At 29.1% G+C, this 14,283-nt stretch overlaps 1 protein-coding gene across 1 annotated transcript in view; it reads left to right on the forward strand.

The window, feature by feature from the left end:
- LOC143251980 (sodium- and chloride-dependent glycine transporter 1-like) overlaps positions 1 to 14,283 on the forward strand; it is a 49,376-nt gene that overhangs the window by 15,529 nt on the left and 19,564 nt on the right. The window contains exons 4-9 of the mRNA XM_076503428.1: positions 628 to 892; positions 1,637 to 1,769; positions 6,456 to 6,590; positions 7,692 to 7,795; positions 8,847 to 8,971; positions 10,714 to 10,826. Of these exons, the coding sequence (XP_076359543.1) occupies positions 628 to 892; positions 1,637 to 1,769; positions 6,456 to 6,590; positions 7,692 to 7,795; positions 8,847 to 8,971; positions 10,714 to 10,826 (875 nt within the window). The remainder of the gene's footprint in view (positions 1 to 627; positions 893 to 1,636; positions 1,770 to 6,455; positions 6,591 to 7,691; positions 7,796 to 8,846; positions 8,972 to 10,713; positions 10,827 to 14,283) is intronic.

The raw sequence follows: 14,283 nt of genomic DNA on the forward strand, positions 1-14,283 counted from the left end.
TCATTCCTGGATTAACTTGTATGTTCCAACATAACTTTGAGTCTTTTGAATATGTTTTGGTGCATAATGATGTACATTAATTTTTAATATATTTCATTTTAAGGGAAGCTAGTTCCCTTTTCATGATGAATGAAGATTGGTTAGAACTTTGGTGCCAAAAACTAGTAGTCTGTGGTGACAAGAGACATGTATAACCTTAACATCAGTGTATTATAAATCAATCTTTGTACATTACACTAGTATAAATTTTAACATAATGTTTAATTTTAATTACATGAATTAAAGTCTTATTCAGAAAATATTAACCATTATATCATAATTTCACAACAATATAGCTTTGAATATGGAGAAAAACTAGATCTCAACTAAAATATTTAAGGTTTTCTATACCCTCTATTGCAGTGTATTATGAGAGAAGATAAGTTATTTGAAACTAGAAGGATGCCATGTCTACTCTTTTTATGTGATACTAACTAATTATGGTATATTTTAAATTTAATGTGAATAGTTTCTACAGTGAGTATCTTGTGATACCTGGTTTTTAGACATTCAGGTTTTTAATGGTATCTTTAGGTATTTATCTCAGAGTTATTTATTTTTGTATATGTATGTATTTTTCTTACACAGGTGTGGGATATGCAATGGTATTGGTTTCTGGCATAGTCTGTATCTACTACAATGTAATCATTGCATGGACTCTATATTACCTGTATAAGTCTGTGGGTACAGTAGTACCATGGGCAACATGTGGTAATTGGTGGAACACTATTCGTTGTGTGGATCATCATGAACAGATTAGGAACATATCGCTGGGACTCAATGACACTGTTGATCAAAATATAACAACTATAGATTTGTCTAACAGAATGACATCTAGTGAAGAATACTGGCTGTAAGCATAGTTTTTGTAAAAATCTAAGTAATTTTATTCATATTACCTATATGGATGGATTGATGTTTCTTAATTAAAACAAGTACTGATATATATCTAGTACAGAAATGGAAAAGATTAATGTTACAGTTAATATGTTATAAAAACAATTTTAACTTTTATTTACATTTGATTTGTACTTTTTGCTCTGTTATAGATTTAATGGAATGTCCTTTGTTCAAAATTATAGCAAAAGTAGCTGATCATATTGATTTCCTTTCTAAAGTATGACTAGAGTTCCTTTGTTTAACAATCTGTAAAAGTATGGAGAGATTGTAGTTTAGAAATGTAATGGACAAGAAGAGTATTAATATGCTCTTATAAATACCTTCACTACCTCTGTAGTTTAAATAATTGTTTAAATGCATAGAGGTGTTCTGTGATTTAAATTTCAAGATTTTTTCTCATTTACTCATTCATTTTGGTTTGTGATCAACTTACAGTTGGCATATTGTAGATGTTTTTTGCCCATTTCAGGTATAGGAATATAAATAATAAGAGGAAAAATTAAAATATGTTAATCAGTATTAGGGATATGTCTACATGAAGAAATGACAGTGAATTCATATATGTTGATTTTTCTCACACTGCTTAAAGATTGTTTAATAAATCAAGTGGAATTCAGTGTTGAGAGGTCCTTAGAATAAGCAGATTATTGACCTCAACTAACTTTCTTTTTAAGTCTTTTTTTTTTTTTTTTGACAGATTTTATGTACTACGTCTCAGTGACGGAATTGAAGAGTTTGGGGAACCAAGATGGCCACTTGTTTTATCATTGTTTGTTGCTTGGATGATTGTATTTTTATGCTTAATCAAAGGTGTTCAGTCTTCTGGTAAGGTAAGATGAAAGCTCTTCTGCCATTTAATGAATTTTTGTCTTGAGCAATTAAAATTATTCTTCAACATTTATTATAACAAAACTGAGATTTACCTGTGCAATATGAGAGGTGATTAGGATAATTCCCAAATTGTTTAAAAAAACAGTGATGTTTTGAAATACTTCATTTGCATTTGTATGATCAAAGGTTTTATTAAAGCTCTCTTAAAAACATGAATTTAATCTTATTATGACTTTATCAGCTAAAACAATTTCAAAGTTTAATGGTGCAATCATGCAAAAGTCTTATGTCCATCATTTGTAACTGTTAGTGCTTGTTTATTTATATCACTTGTCTGCAACTGACAGTGGTTGAAATACTGAGATGACTCCCTTGAGGTGCAATTTTGGGATGTGACATTGACAATACATAATAAGTAGTGTGTTGCACAGATAACTCCTTCAAGCCCATTGAAGATGTGCTATCAACAGTTTCAGATGATGTTGCTGATAATATGTAATTGATATGGATGTGTTGGAAAGAACTTCTTACACAAGCAAATGTATCTCATAGGCTGATATCTCTTGAATAACCTCACTAAGCAGCCATCTTGGTTCTGCAAAGAAGTTGCAGAGGGACACAGTATCACCATCTCTTAGCTTGAATGTCCTCATTCTGCACTGATTGCAATTGTACTTCACATTCTCTTGCTCGTTACCAATTGCTGTAATCAAGTCAGGTTTAAGAACACTTGTCCACATTCTAAGCTGATGTTTGAGGAATATCTCAGATGAACTTTACCTTCTGAATGAGTGCAGGGTTGTTCTCATATTGAGAAGTACATGTGCTAATCTTTGTCTTGGTGATAACCTCTTTTTTTATTGTTCTAAATCATTTCTTCATGGTTTGTACAAATCTTTGTGCAGCCTTTTTTAAATTTGGATGTTATGGAGAAATTGTGGTATGTCTTATATCATTAATTCTCTTGAAATATTCAAGTTATCACTTATGAATTGAGCCCCATTATCTGATTTTTTTTTTTTTTTGAGAATTTCATGAGATAAAAACATTGCTTTCATAATGTATGTTGGCTTCCCTCTTTTTGTTGTTCACATTGTGGCTATTTTGGGCCATGTTTAAGAAAAACATTTGTTTATCAGACTTCACAACTGATGTAAACTTTTTGCCATAGTTATATTTGTTGACTTTTGCATATTATTTTTGTTAAAATAAGTATTGTACTCTGTTATTTGTAAACATGTTTTTACTGTAGTGCTTATGCATTGTATAAAAATATGCATATGAGATCAAGTCATCTCATTCCTTTTATTTATTGTTTTTCAAATTAAGCTGGTTTATATTTAATTTAATTTAAGACATTACAAATCAGTGATGAGGTTCACACTTAGATTTCGTTTATTTGTTATGATTATTAAATGCAATCAAAGTAGGCTAACCTAAAATAGTAACATAATTTATTGTTGGTATTGTGGTGTAATACCAAAGAAAACTTCTTATCGTGGATGAAACATTTAGAGAAACAGATAATTGATATTCCAGAGGAAAAAAGTTAGTTTGTTATAGATAGTTTGTAAATCTTACTGGCTCTTATTGAATCTTCTCACACTGGTTGCTCAATCAATTTATCAAAGTGTGATAGACATCTTGTCTGCCAGGAATTATAAGCCAGAATCTTTGGTCATTGAAGTAAGTTTTAAGTTGTGGTATGACTGAGCTTATGTTGCATCATATAGCTATCAAGAAGACACTACAAACTATGAATATGGTGGGTTTTTTTACAAAACAATTCATAAACAATTTTTTGTCATTTATGTAATGAAGCTATATAATACAGATTATTATCAGAAAAGAATCTCGCTTCTAAATCTCCAATCAAGATAGCACTGGCTGTTTATAACACTTTTGAATTTACTAGTATATATTATATTACCAATAATTGCAAATTCACATATACAGTGCATGAAGTTGTATCTTATATTAATGACAGGCCTTAATCTGTGTCTAATCATGGTCCTATAACAGGAAAACATGGTATGGATGGAGGATAATCAAGTGTCTGTTCAAGGTATAGCACACATACAAAAGCAGTATGTGAAGAAAAGTCTGTTTTTACAGGAATGTTGTTGCTTAAATATTGTTGAACATCTTGACTCCTCTTTAGAGTCAACTTACTACATTTGTCCTGTAGTGTGTTCCTAAAATTATATTTCCCATAGAACCTGAATTGGTTTTTATTCATCTTGATTGGAGCATCATAAATGTCAACCTAAACTTGTATGCCTTTTTACTACCTTTACTCATTCTCTGAAACACAGTAATGACAAATTTTTTCTCAGTTTGACTTGTTTAATTTAGCTGTTCTATAGACTGTTTATTTTTTGATATACCCACTGCTACAAGTGTATTGTTTTACTAGAGTTATTGAATATGTTTGTTCATATCATTAGTGATGTGATTTTTCTCTCTCAATTTTTCTCTGAAATTTCAACTTTTTTACTTTCCTTTCTTAATGGGCTACATTGTAATTCTTCAAAATTTCTCTGCTACTTGAATAGCATGCATAATTTGTATTGCTTTCCTAAATGTTAAGTTTTCTATCTGTAACAATATTGTAGCAACATGCTTAAGGCCACATATACATTTGTATTTCAAAGATTCGTTTAGATAATTTCTAAATTTATATATGCTTTTCAGATTATTAATTGCTGTATGGTACACAGAAATAGATTCATCAGCCTTCTGAGTTATCTTACAGAATATAAAATGTTTGAACTGTGCTAAAAGCTTGGGTTTATAATGTCCATCTAAAACTTGTTTTCAGTTCATCACAACTGGAGGCACTTGTTTTAATGAGTGCAACTAGTGATTTTTATGGTCATTTTACCCTTTTAATACCAGAAAACAATTTTTGATTTTTCCCCTTCTTTAGTTATGCCACTTGCCAGAAAGAACTGCATCAGTCTTTCAAAATACAATTCACAATCACACTTAGTACTGTTAAATTTTTGATTTTACTAAAACCTATTGTTTGTTTTCATTGTGATAGACAAATCTTTTATACATATTACTTTGGAATTCATGGCAACCATTTGTTTAATTCCTCTTGCTCAGGAAAGCAACATTTTTATGACTACATGCTCAGTAATCAAGGAAAGTAAGAATTCAGCTCATAGAGACTGTATCTAGAACTTTTGTGTGTAGATCTACACTGATAATAAAATTGCCATAATTCTCTGATTCAGTAAAGTTTGTTTTTTTGAATTATGTACAGAACTATGTGAGGGCTATTTGTGTTAGCCATTTCTAATTTAGAAATGACAAATTAAAAGGAAGGCAACTAGTTAACACCAACCACTGCCAGCTTTTGGGCTACTTTTTTACCATTGAAAAATAGGATAGACAGCCATAATACCCCCATGGCTGAAAGAATGAGCATATTTGGTGACAGGACTCAAACTTGAGATTTACATATTTTGAGTTGATTCCCCTAACTACTGGGTCATGCCATTCCAGTTCAGGAAAGAGTAAAAATTGGCTTATTAATTAGCACAATGATATTGTGTCAGTAAGCCTATAATATTGGATAGCAATTATTCTGTAGTTTAGTTCTTCAGTCTTGATCTACAGTAGCTTAACATTCTCCTAGAACTGGGTACATTATACAGGCTGTGTAATAAGTTAAAACTATGAACAAGTTACACAACACCTAGTAGCTTTATAAACTTAAACATTATCATCATTTAAATTGTTTGTTTTTTTAATTTAATTTGATGGTGCAAAAAGAGATTGGATTTTTATTTTAATAACTTATTTCAAACACACATGTCAAAACAGTGACAAAACAAATGCTCTTTAAAAGACACACATAACAAATACTGATTGAAATAATTATTACAAGATCCAGAGTTATTAATATAACATTTCATAGTTTGAATTATAAAGGATTTAATTTTCTTTAGCTTAAGAGGTAAAATTGGGAAATTTTCAAGGAATCATATTAGCTTAATGCTGTGGATTGGGAAGTAATATAAAGTTGAAAATGTTTTAATAAGGGGTTTTTAAAATTTAAAACTCGATTTCTTAATCTCTTACAGCTGAAAGTATTTAAATTTTATATATTAAATATTATTGAAGTTTGCAGATGTAGAATAGATTTTACATTTTGCCATATATATATTTAATACTTTTATTACATATGTGTGTGTATTTATATAATGTAATCAAAACATGAAATCAAATTGAAATACTAATAACTACATATAATAGACCAACAAAAACTTAGTATAAATCTTGGAGCCCTTGCTAATCCTATTGATAATTAAAATAAAATATTTTAAAAATATGTACTTTTATATTTATTTATTGTTACAATTCTATAAAGACTGATATTTCATGTAACTCTTCTCTTGAACTAACTTCAGAAATCGAGAACTGTTTACTGGTAATGTTCAGCAGTTGAAATTCATATTCCATTTTACAACTTACACCTCTCCCATTCTGGTAATTATTTTCCAAACATTTTAATGCAGTTGTATATCATGAAAAAATAGATCATGGAGGGTACACCAAATATATTTACTATGTAAATTAATTTGATAATATAAGAAATACAAAGTGTGTACACATTTTAGTGATTAATCTTTTCTTTGAATTTTATGTTAACTTGTGCATTTTTTTATGTTTAGGTTGTTTATATATCGGCCACTTTTCCCTACATCATCTTGATTGTCCTCTTTATTCGAGGCGTAACGTTACCAGGTTCTCTCAAAGGTATCATGTTTTACTTGACTCCTCGCTGGGAACTTCTGAAATCTTTTGAGGTCAGTTTGTGTAGTTTATTTATTTTTTATTGTATGAAAATTTCAACTGAGAGATTTTGATAAAAGAAATAATAAGTACTTATACTGGTCACAACAATTTTAATACTGTTACTTTGGTAAAAACAAAAAGATTTGGAAATTTTATGTTTTGATAAATGAGGAGTTATATTCAGCCCATTGTGTAGCTTTGTGCTTAACTTCAAACAAACAAACGTATTCTAAATGTATTATTTCCTGCCTTTAACATTGTATTGGGTATAAAATTAAATACATTTGTAAATTTAGTGTGAAGTTGTTGTATTTGATCTGAGGGTGTTACTGTATGCAATGGAAAAACATTGTTTTAATTAATAAAGGGAAGAGAATCACTTTAAAAATATATTTGTATGTAAACCATACTGTAAAAGGAATTTAGTTATTGTACAAGACTCTTTGATATATTTGTTATTGAGTCCTTACAATATATATATAAATATATTATTATTAAAGTTAGCTTGAAATCACCAATTACTTTAAAAGTTTTAAATGAACAAGCCACAAAATAGATTTGGAGGTGTCTGCAGGTTGGAAATTTTCACTCATGTATTTTTGTTTTTTAAATATTGTCATGCTCTTCTACTATTTACTCGTGGTATGCCAGTCACCTATAATTTCAAAATAATTTTTCAAAGACTATCATTGTGAATTTGTATGCATCTAAAATCACTTTAATTAAGAACTTTTAAATGCTGAGCATATGGTTAAATAAATAATTTTAAAACTTTCTTTAACAGATTACAGTGAACAGAGGTATATCTGTTAAACAAATTCAAAATATGTGAAATTCCACAAAAATAAATATTTTGTAAAACAGTGTAATGTGTTTGTTAAATGTAATTGTTAAGTATACAATAATGACGATGTAATCTACATGTTCATTCATAAAAACTATATCTGATCATTGACTTAAATATTTAAAATATTTTGTTCAGTCTGTAGAATTTCATTTACCATTTACTTTTATATTGTCTTGTTGTTTAACTTTGACAAGATTAATTTTTTGTGGTTATATTTGCATAGTAATATACTGCATACTGTTAATTGGTTTAATATATACAATAGGTGTGGGCAGATGCTGCTACCCAGATTTTTTATTCGGTTGGTACATCGTGGGGAGCAGTTTTGACTATGGCAAGTTACAATCGTTTCAATAACAACTGCTATAGGTAGGAAAAATATTATTCAAAGTGTGATATAGCAATATTATTTCCAGTTCATATATTCTTATTTAGTGTAGATTGAATACAAATAAATTCCACAGTATGACATAATATATGCAAATAAAAGAGACATGTAAAATAAACTTACTCTTTATTTTGTAAGAAGAAAGTAGGTGACTGGAAAATGTTGTTGTGCTTCATAAAGTTAAATCACAAAGAATTATGTAAATTACATTTTCAGAATAAATATATGTTATTAGTAGAATATAGAAAGGTTGTGTACCTAATAAAAGACCATATTAATTATATAATGTAGAATTTACTTGGATCTATAATTTTATGTAAAGCCTATAAAGTTTCACTTCAACGGCTCAGCACTGAGTTATTCAGGTACCAATAAAAGTATTATGAAATTGTTCCTAGACATGAAACGTACCATTCACATCTATGTAGAATTAAGTATAGTGTCCTTATTAGTTTCCCCCATACTTAGTTGAGTGACATTAACCTGATTATTATGACAATAATCACTTATACTTTAATTACCAAAACAACGAGGTCCAAAGAATACACTGCATATTTCAGCAATTAAAAAATAACTAAACATAACAAAAACCAGTTTTTTTTTAATGACTGAAAACTAAAAATGAAAAATTAAAACAAGTTAATGAAATAAAAAACTAATACTAAACAATTTCTTTTTGATAACTGGTGAAAAACTATGGTTTCTCTTTGGAAAACATTTTTCAGTGTTTTATCCATTGATACTTTGTTAAAACTAATCTGAAATGTGTGCTACATGGTCATAAATAATAAACTTATAGCACATCACATGTAACAGAATATAAAGAAGGAAACTGCAATTATAAAAGTTGTATATTTAGTTTAGATTGAAAGAGATTTACCTACATAAAATGGGTGACATATAAAAATATTGTCATTTTAACTTTCTTTAAGGTAGATATATTAGTGACTAACTGCATAGCATAAGGCAAAAAAATAAAAGATTCATGTTTACAGTTTAAAAATATTTTGAGAAAGTATTGCTTTATCTTAGGGATGCCATCCTGATTCCTGTTGTCAACTGCTGCACAAGCATCTTTGCTGGTTTTGTTGTTTTCTCCATTATTGGATTCATGTCTTACGAAACTGGAAAATCCATAGAGGATGTTGTTTCTCAGGGTGTGTACTGAAATGCTATCATATCAATTTTAATATTATTTAAACTGTTATATCAAAATGTAATTTTTGAATTGAAAATAAAATAGTTTTACTTTATATTATTATTTAGAATTTAACTGTTCTTTTTTGAAGCAAAATAATTGTCAGCAGATTTTGGAAACTTAAAACTATATACAATTCATATAAATGCTTGTTATAAACTTGGTGAATGTTATTCAGATGTGATGTCACTCAACAAACTGTGCACTTTCAGCATGTAAAATTGATGGTCGATCACATTATTTGATTCAAAATTAAAGGGCCATCTATTTTTGTTTCTAGTAGTTTTTATGACCTGACCATTTACTCTAATATTCAATGCATCTTTCAAGTTAAAAATACCAATTCTGAACTAGTATTTTCTTCCTTAAGGTAAATTTAAATTACATGACACCATCAGAGTATTGAAGAAATTTGTATTTAAATGGAAGGAATGATACTGGTTGTGCAGTTGCAATGTTTTCAATTCCTTAAAACCTATCCATAACTCAGATTGTTTGTATATTTTTAACCCTTGAAAACAAACTAATCATGAGTGGCTGAAGAGTATAGAACTTAAATCAGTACCATCCTGAATTTAAAAAATTGAACATTTAATGTGAAAAGATAAAACCTGAACTATTTTGCATTTTTTGATATCAAGCACATAAAGCACAATTATTTGGTTTGACTGGGTGTATATAGATTTATTTTTATTTCTACTTAAAAATTATGAGTTAGGCATTACAGGGTGTCAAACTTGGCTTACTGTAATGCAGGTCAAGTTTTATGAATAGAAAATGTAAAATATAATTTATGTTTTTATGTCAGTATGTTGATAGATAGATATATGTATTCATCTGTACATAAGACATCTCATGAACTGAGTAAGTAACAAACAAAAAAAAATTGTCAATATTAAAACCAAATGAACTTGAAAACTAAAATAAAGGCCCAAATATGTAGTTTGTTTGGGTATTACGTCAAATGGATTTATAGGAACATTTATTGATGTTTACATTTTATTTAAAGATTTAACTTGTAAGTTGTAAATAATAAAAACAGAAGTTATTACTTAAGTTGAACATTGTTTATTAACAGAGACTTAGGAAGCAAATAAGATACATTGTTTTTCTCTTGACTTGAGATGAAGTCTTAATAATGTTTAAGAGTAGCCCAGAAACTAACCTGTTTTTTTAGGTTGTTAAAGTACAATGTAGTTTATTATTCATATAAACAAAATTAAGATTAAATAAACAGAAAATGAGTCTGAACAGAACTCATACAATAAAAATAAAAGTTTCTTGGTGTAATAATCCTATATAGTGATGTTTGTTTAACATGAAGATCTCATCAGACACCAATAGTGTGTGTGACACTTTTCATTATGATAAAAGTCTAGCTTATCTCTCTTTGGTTAACTTGTGTTTAGGATTACTTATAAGGAGTGGAATTCTCTAAAACTAGTATTACTCAGTAACACATTGATTAGTGTGTAGATTAAATTGGACCTCTCTTGGACTTGGATTTCAAAGTTAATTTTTTGGAATACTAAGTTTATTTATTATGAAGATCTCTTGTGTTGGGCTGTAATAGTGAAGTAAAAATGCCATAAAGTGATCAGAACGTAATGAAAGAAAGACAGCTGATGTTTGCTGATTGCTGTACTAATTATGCTGTTAAGAAAGAATGTATTATTTATTCAGAATTGTTTATTTTCTCAGGTCCAGGCTTGGCATTTGTTGTCTACCCTGAAGCTGTTGCCAGACTACCAATTTCCCCTCTCTGGGGGCTGCTCTTTTTCACCATGCTGTTTACAATTGGTCTTGATACTCAGGTAACACTTAAATATATGGTGCACCTTTTCCTCCCAAATAGTGATGGTGTTTGTTGTGAGGGAAGGATATGGGTCTTTCAAGTGACACACACCTGTAATTTCAAATTTAATATTGTGATGTGAATTTTTTTTAATTTATTTTTAAAATTATTCATATATGAAACTGATAAAATAGAAATCTGGCTCTCACTGTCTGAAGTTTTAAGTGTGGCAAAACTAGAGGAAGAGGTCTCCTGCACGTATGCTTCACAATGTTTGACTGCATTTTTCCTGAGGTTGGCTTTTTGTGAATCTTGATGGTTCTATTAATTTAATTAAAGAATTGAAGAAATTTTAAATTGTACTGGCATTTAAAATAGAGCTAAATTTCTTTTGAAAATCCATGGAAGTCGAACAGTGAATATCCATCATGATGGTTTGAGCTTAGTGAAAAAAAATAAACTGTTATATGTAATCTAATTGACTTTTCCATTAATTCAATGTAATAAAGATTGATGTTTAAATTTCCATATTTGAAGGGGAGGGAACTGATTTAGCTTTTGACAATTCCATGGGTTCTCATAAGAGATGGTGTAATATTGAATAAGAAGTTTTTAGTGAAAGTATTAAGAAGTTACTTGTTGCTCAGGTTTCTGTTGAAGAAAAAATTACTTGTATTTGATGGTAATGTTGCACCTACACATCCAGTGATTTCATGTACCTAACCACATACAGTAAGGTACATTTGACCTCTTAATCCTGTGTTGCTTAATACCAAATATAATCTGAGCAATAAACATATGTTTTATACTTGTTAAATTGAATATTATATAAAAACAATTTCTGCCCTTTGATAATGTATTCTATCTATTATATTATTGGTTGGGTATGGTGCATATTCAGATGGATGTTTTAATGCAATCATCAAATCTGTCTTCTTAAGATAGGCCAAAAAAGTAAATTATTATATCACTTCATTTCTTTTATTTGTTTCACAATGTAACTTTTGTAAAAGAAGGTTTTGGTGACAATGTAAGAAAAATAAAGTATGGGTGGAGTATTGTAAGGATGGGGGGTGATGCTAGATGGATGTGCTAGAAGAAAATGTCCTATATAAAAAATACTGAATGAATTGGAACATTAATAAGTTTAGTGAAGCCAACATACCGTTATTAAATAAAAGCAGTTGTTAACATTTCATGTCAAATTTTAAGGTTAAGCTCATTTTAATAGAACTGATTATTTTAGTAATTATTGAAGTTGCCATTCATTAGCATCACCTGTGAATCCAAACTCTAGTGTTATGTGTAAAAAAAAAGGTTTCATGACTGTTAGTCATGTTAAAGAAGAAATTTAGCACCTATTCTGCTGTATTTTTCTTGTTTGTTACTGTATTTTTGACTTGTATTTAAACACACAACTGATGTGCCACATGCAATGCTGGGATTTGTGTACATGCAACTGTTTTTTTTTTCTTTTTTTAATTTGAAGCATTTGGCTGACTTAGTTATAAACTAAAGTTTTTTGCTTATGATATCAACTGTATATTGCTGTATGTAACAACTTGGACATCACTCACTCTGCTTTTAGAATAAAAAGGGGTAAAAAATAATGCAAACTATTTTGCAATGAAAAAATATATATATTTTACTAAGGGAAAATATATATATCTTATTGAGGGAAAAATTACATAGGTTTAGTAGTATCTTGAAACAGAAAAAGAAATAAAAATGTTGATTCATACAGTGGATATACAGTAAGAGAAGAGAGCATCAAGTAATGGGTTTCTTGATGTATGAGGGAACAGGTTTCACCTATGTATATGTCGAAGGTTATGACATATTTTAATTACCCTCATTAAATTAATAAGTTTTATGAATTAAAAATGTTTATACAATGGTTGTAATGATTCCATCTCAGGAAAATTGTAGCTGTTTGTTTGTTGTACGTGTGATTGTGCATGGTTGAACAGTAGCTGTTTGTGTGGATGTAGGAGCCCTCCTACTCTTAATTTGTTACCTTTCTTGAAAAGAATTTGTCTAAGGTAGTGTGTCAGGACAGACCTTTATTCAGTTGATGTCCAGAAAATTGCATGTGCAAACACATTCCAAATGGTAAACTAATAAACATATTAAAGTCACAACCAAAAAATAACTGAAAAAAGAAAATTGGCAAAAACGTTTTTCAGTTGATGTTCATTTCACTTGCTTTGTCCAACAAGTATTTACAAGAAAAACAGAGGAAAAATGATCATGTTTGATTACTACAGTATGTTTCATAAATTCATTATTACTTCCAGTTTATACTTACTTATATCATATATTTATAATTTTTGGATTTACAACAATGATTCTAAATTCCTTCTTAGAACTGATGCCTTTTGTTATATTTTCCATAAAGAATTCTTGGTGAAATTTCAGGTTAATCTTGATACAAGATCTATGTACACATATACAAGCCTTCAGAAGAACCTTATATTAAAATTCAGATAAGTTTTACTACTTTTACACTGAATTGTAAAATTATATTAACAGGAAACACCAGTGTTCTCCTTCATTTTTTTACATAGATGTAATGCTTAAAGAAACTTTTGACCTGTACAAACATGAAATGCGTGTTAAACATATAAGCTTTATCAATTCACAAACTCAATTTCAGTTGTCCTGTAGAATAACATGGAGAACAGAAGTTACTCAATGACATTTTATATCACACACTGCATTGTAAACATTCTACATTTATTTGCTTATTAAAAAATAAAGTGTGAAATCATATTTCTTGAAAAGATGTCGGATACATGTAATTTGCTTAAAAGTAAATTTATCAAGTGTATTGTCCGTAAGCAACACTAGACACATAAAGAACTTAGTTTTAATTATTGGAATGTGTTTGCAAAATGTGATCTAAGAATGTGGCCACACATGGCTCAATCTGTATCTTTTGAAAAAAAACTACTTTTTTTTTTTAAGAATCTTATTGGGAAAGTATTAAATTGTTCTGGCCAAAGTTATGCCAGTAAACCAACTAATTTCAAATTACACTACTATATGAAATAGCCAGTGAGGCTGTTCTGTGTGGGTGTACTTGATTCTAAGGTATAATGTTTTGTCTGTTTTTGCTTTTAGCAGAATTTATTGCATAATTTGTAGCAGTGGTAAGGACAGTTTCTAGTCAGAATGTAATAAATACAAAAGTTATATGTGGCATTTATGGATTTCTTATTTATAAAAATTAAAAGTTGGTAAAGTTTTGAGCTGTGCCTCAGTAGTTGACATTTTCATCTTGCCATTTCCATAAATTGTCTGTGCCATAAATACTAATGCTAAATGCTTACAACCTTTGACCATAGGCGTACTTTCAGTGATACTTAATCGACTAATATAATACTGTATATCAGCAGCTTATTTTAGTGAAAATACATTAACAGTTCAATAAATGTTTATAGATCTGTTTGTTAAAGGATAAATCATATTGAATC

This window comes from Tachypleus tridentatus, chromosome 6 (genome assembly GCF_004210375.1).
Source record: "Tachypleus tridentatus isolate NWPU-2018 chromosome 6, ASM421037v1, whole genome shotgun sequence".
Taxonomy (NCBI): Eukaryota; Metazoa; Arthropoda; class Merostomata; order Xiphosura; family Limulidae; genus Tachypleus; species Tachypleus tridentatus.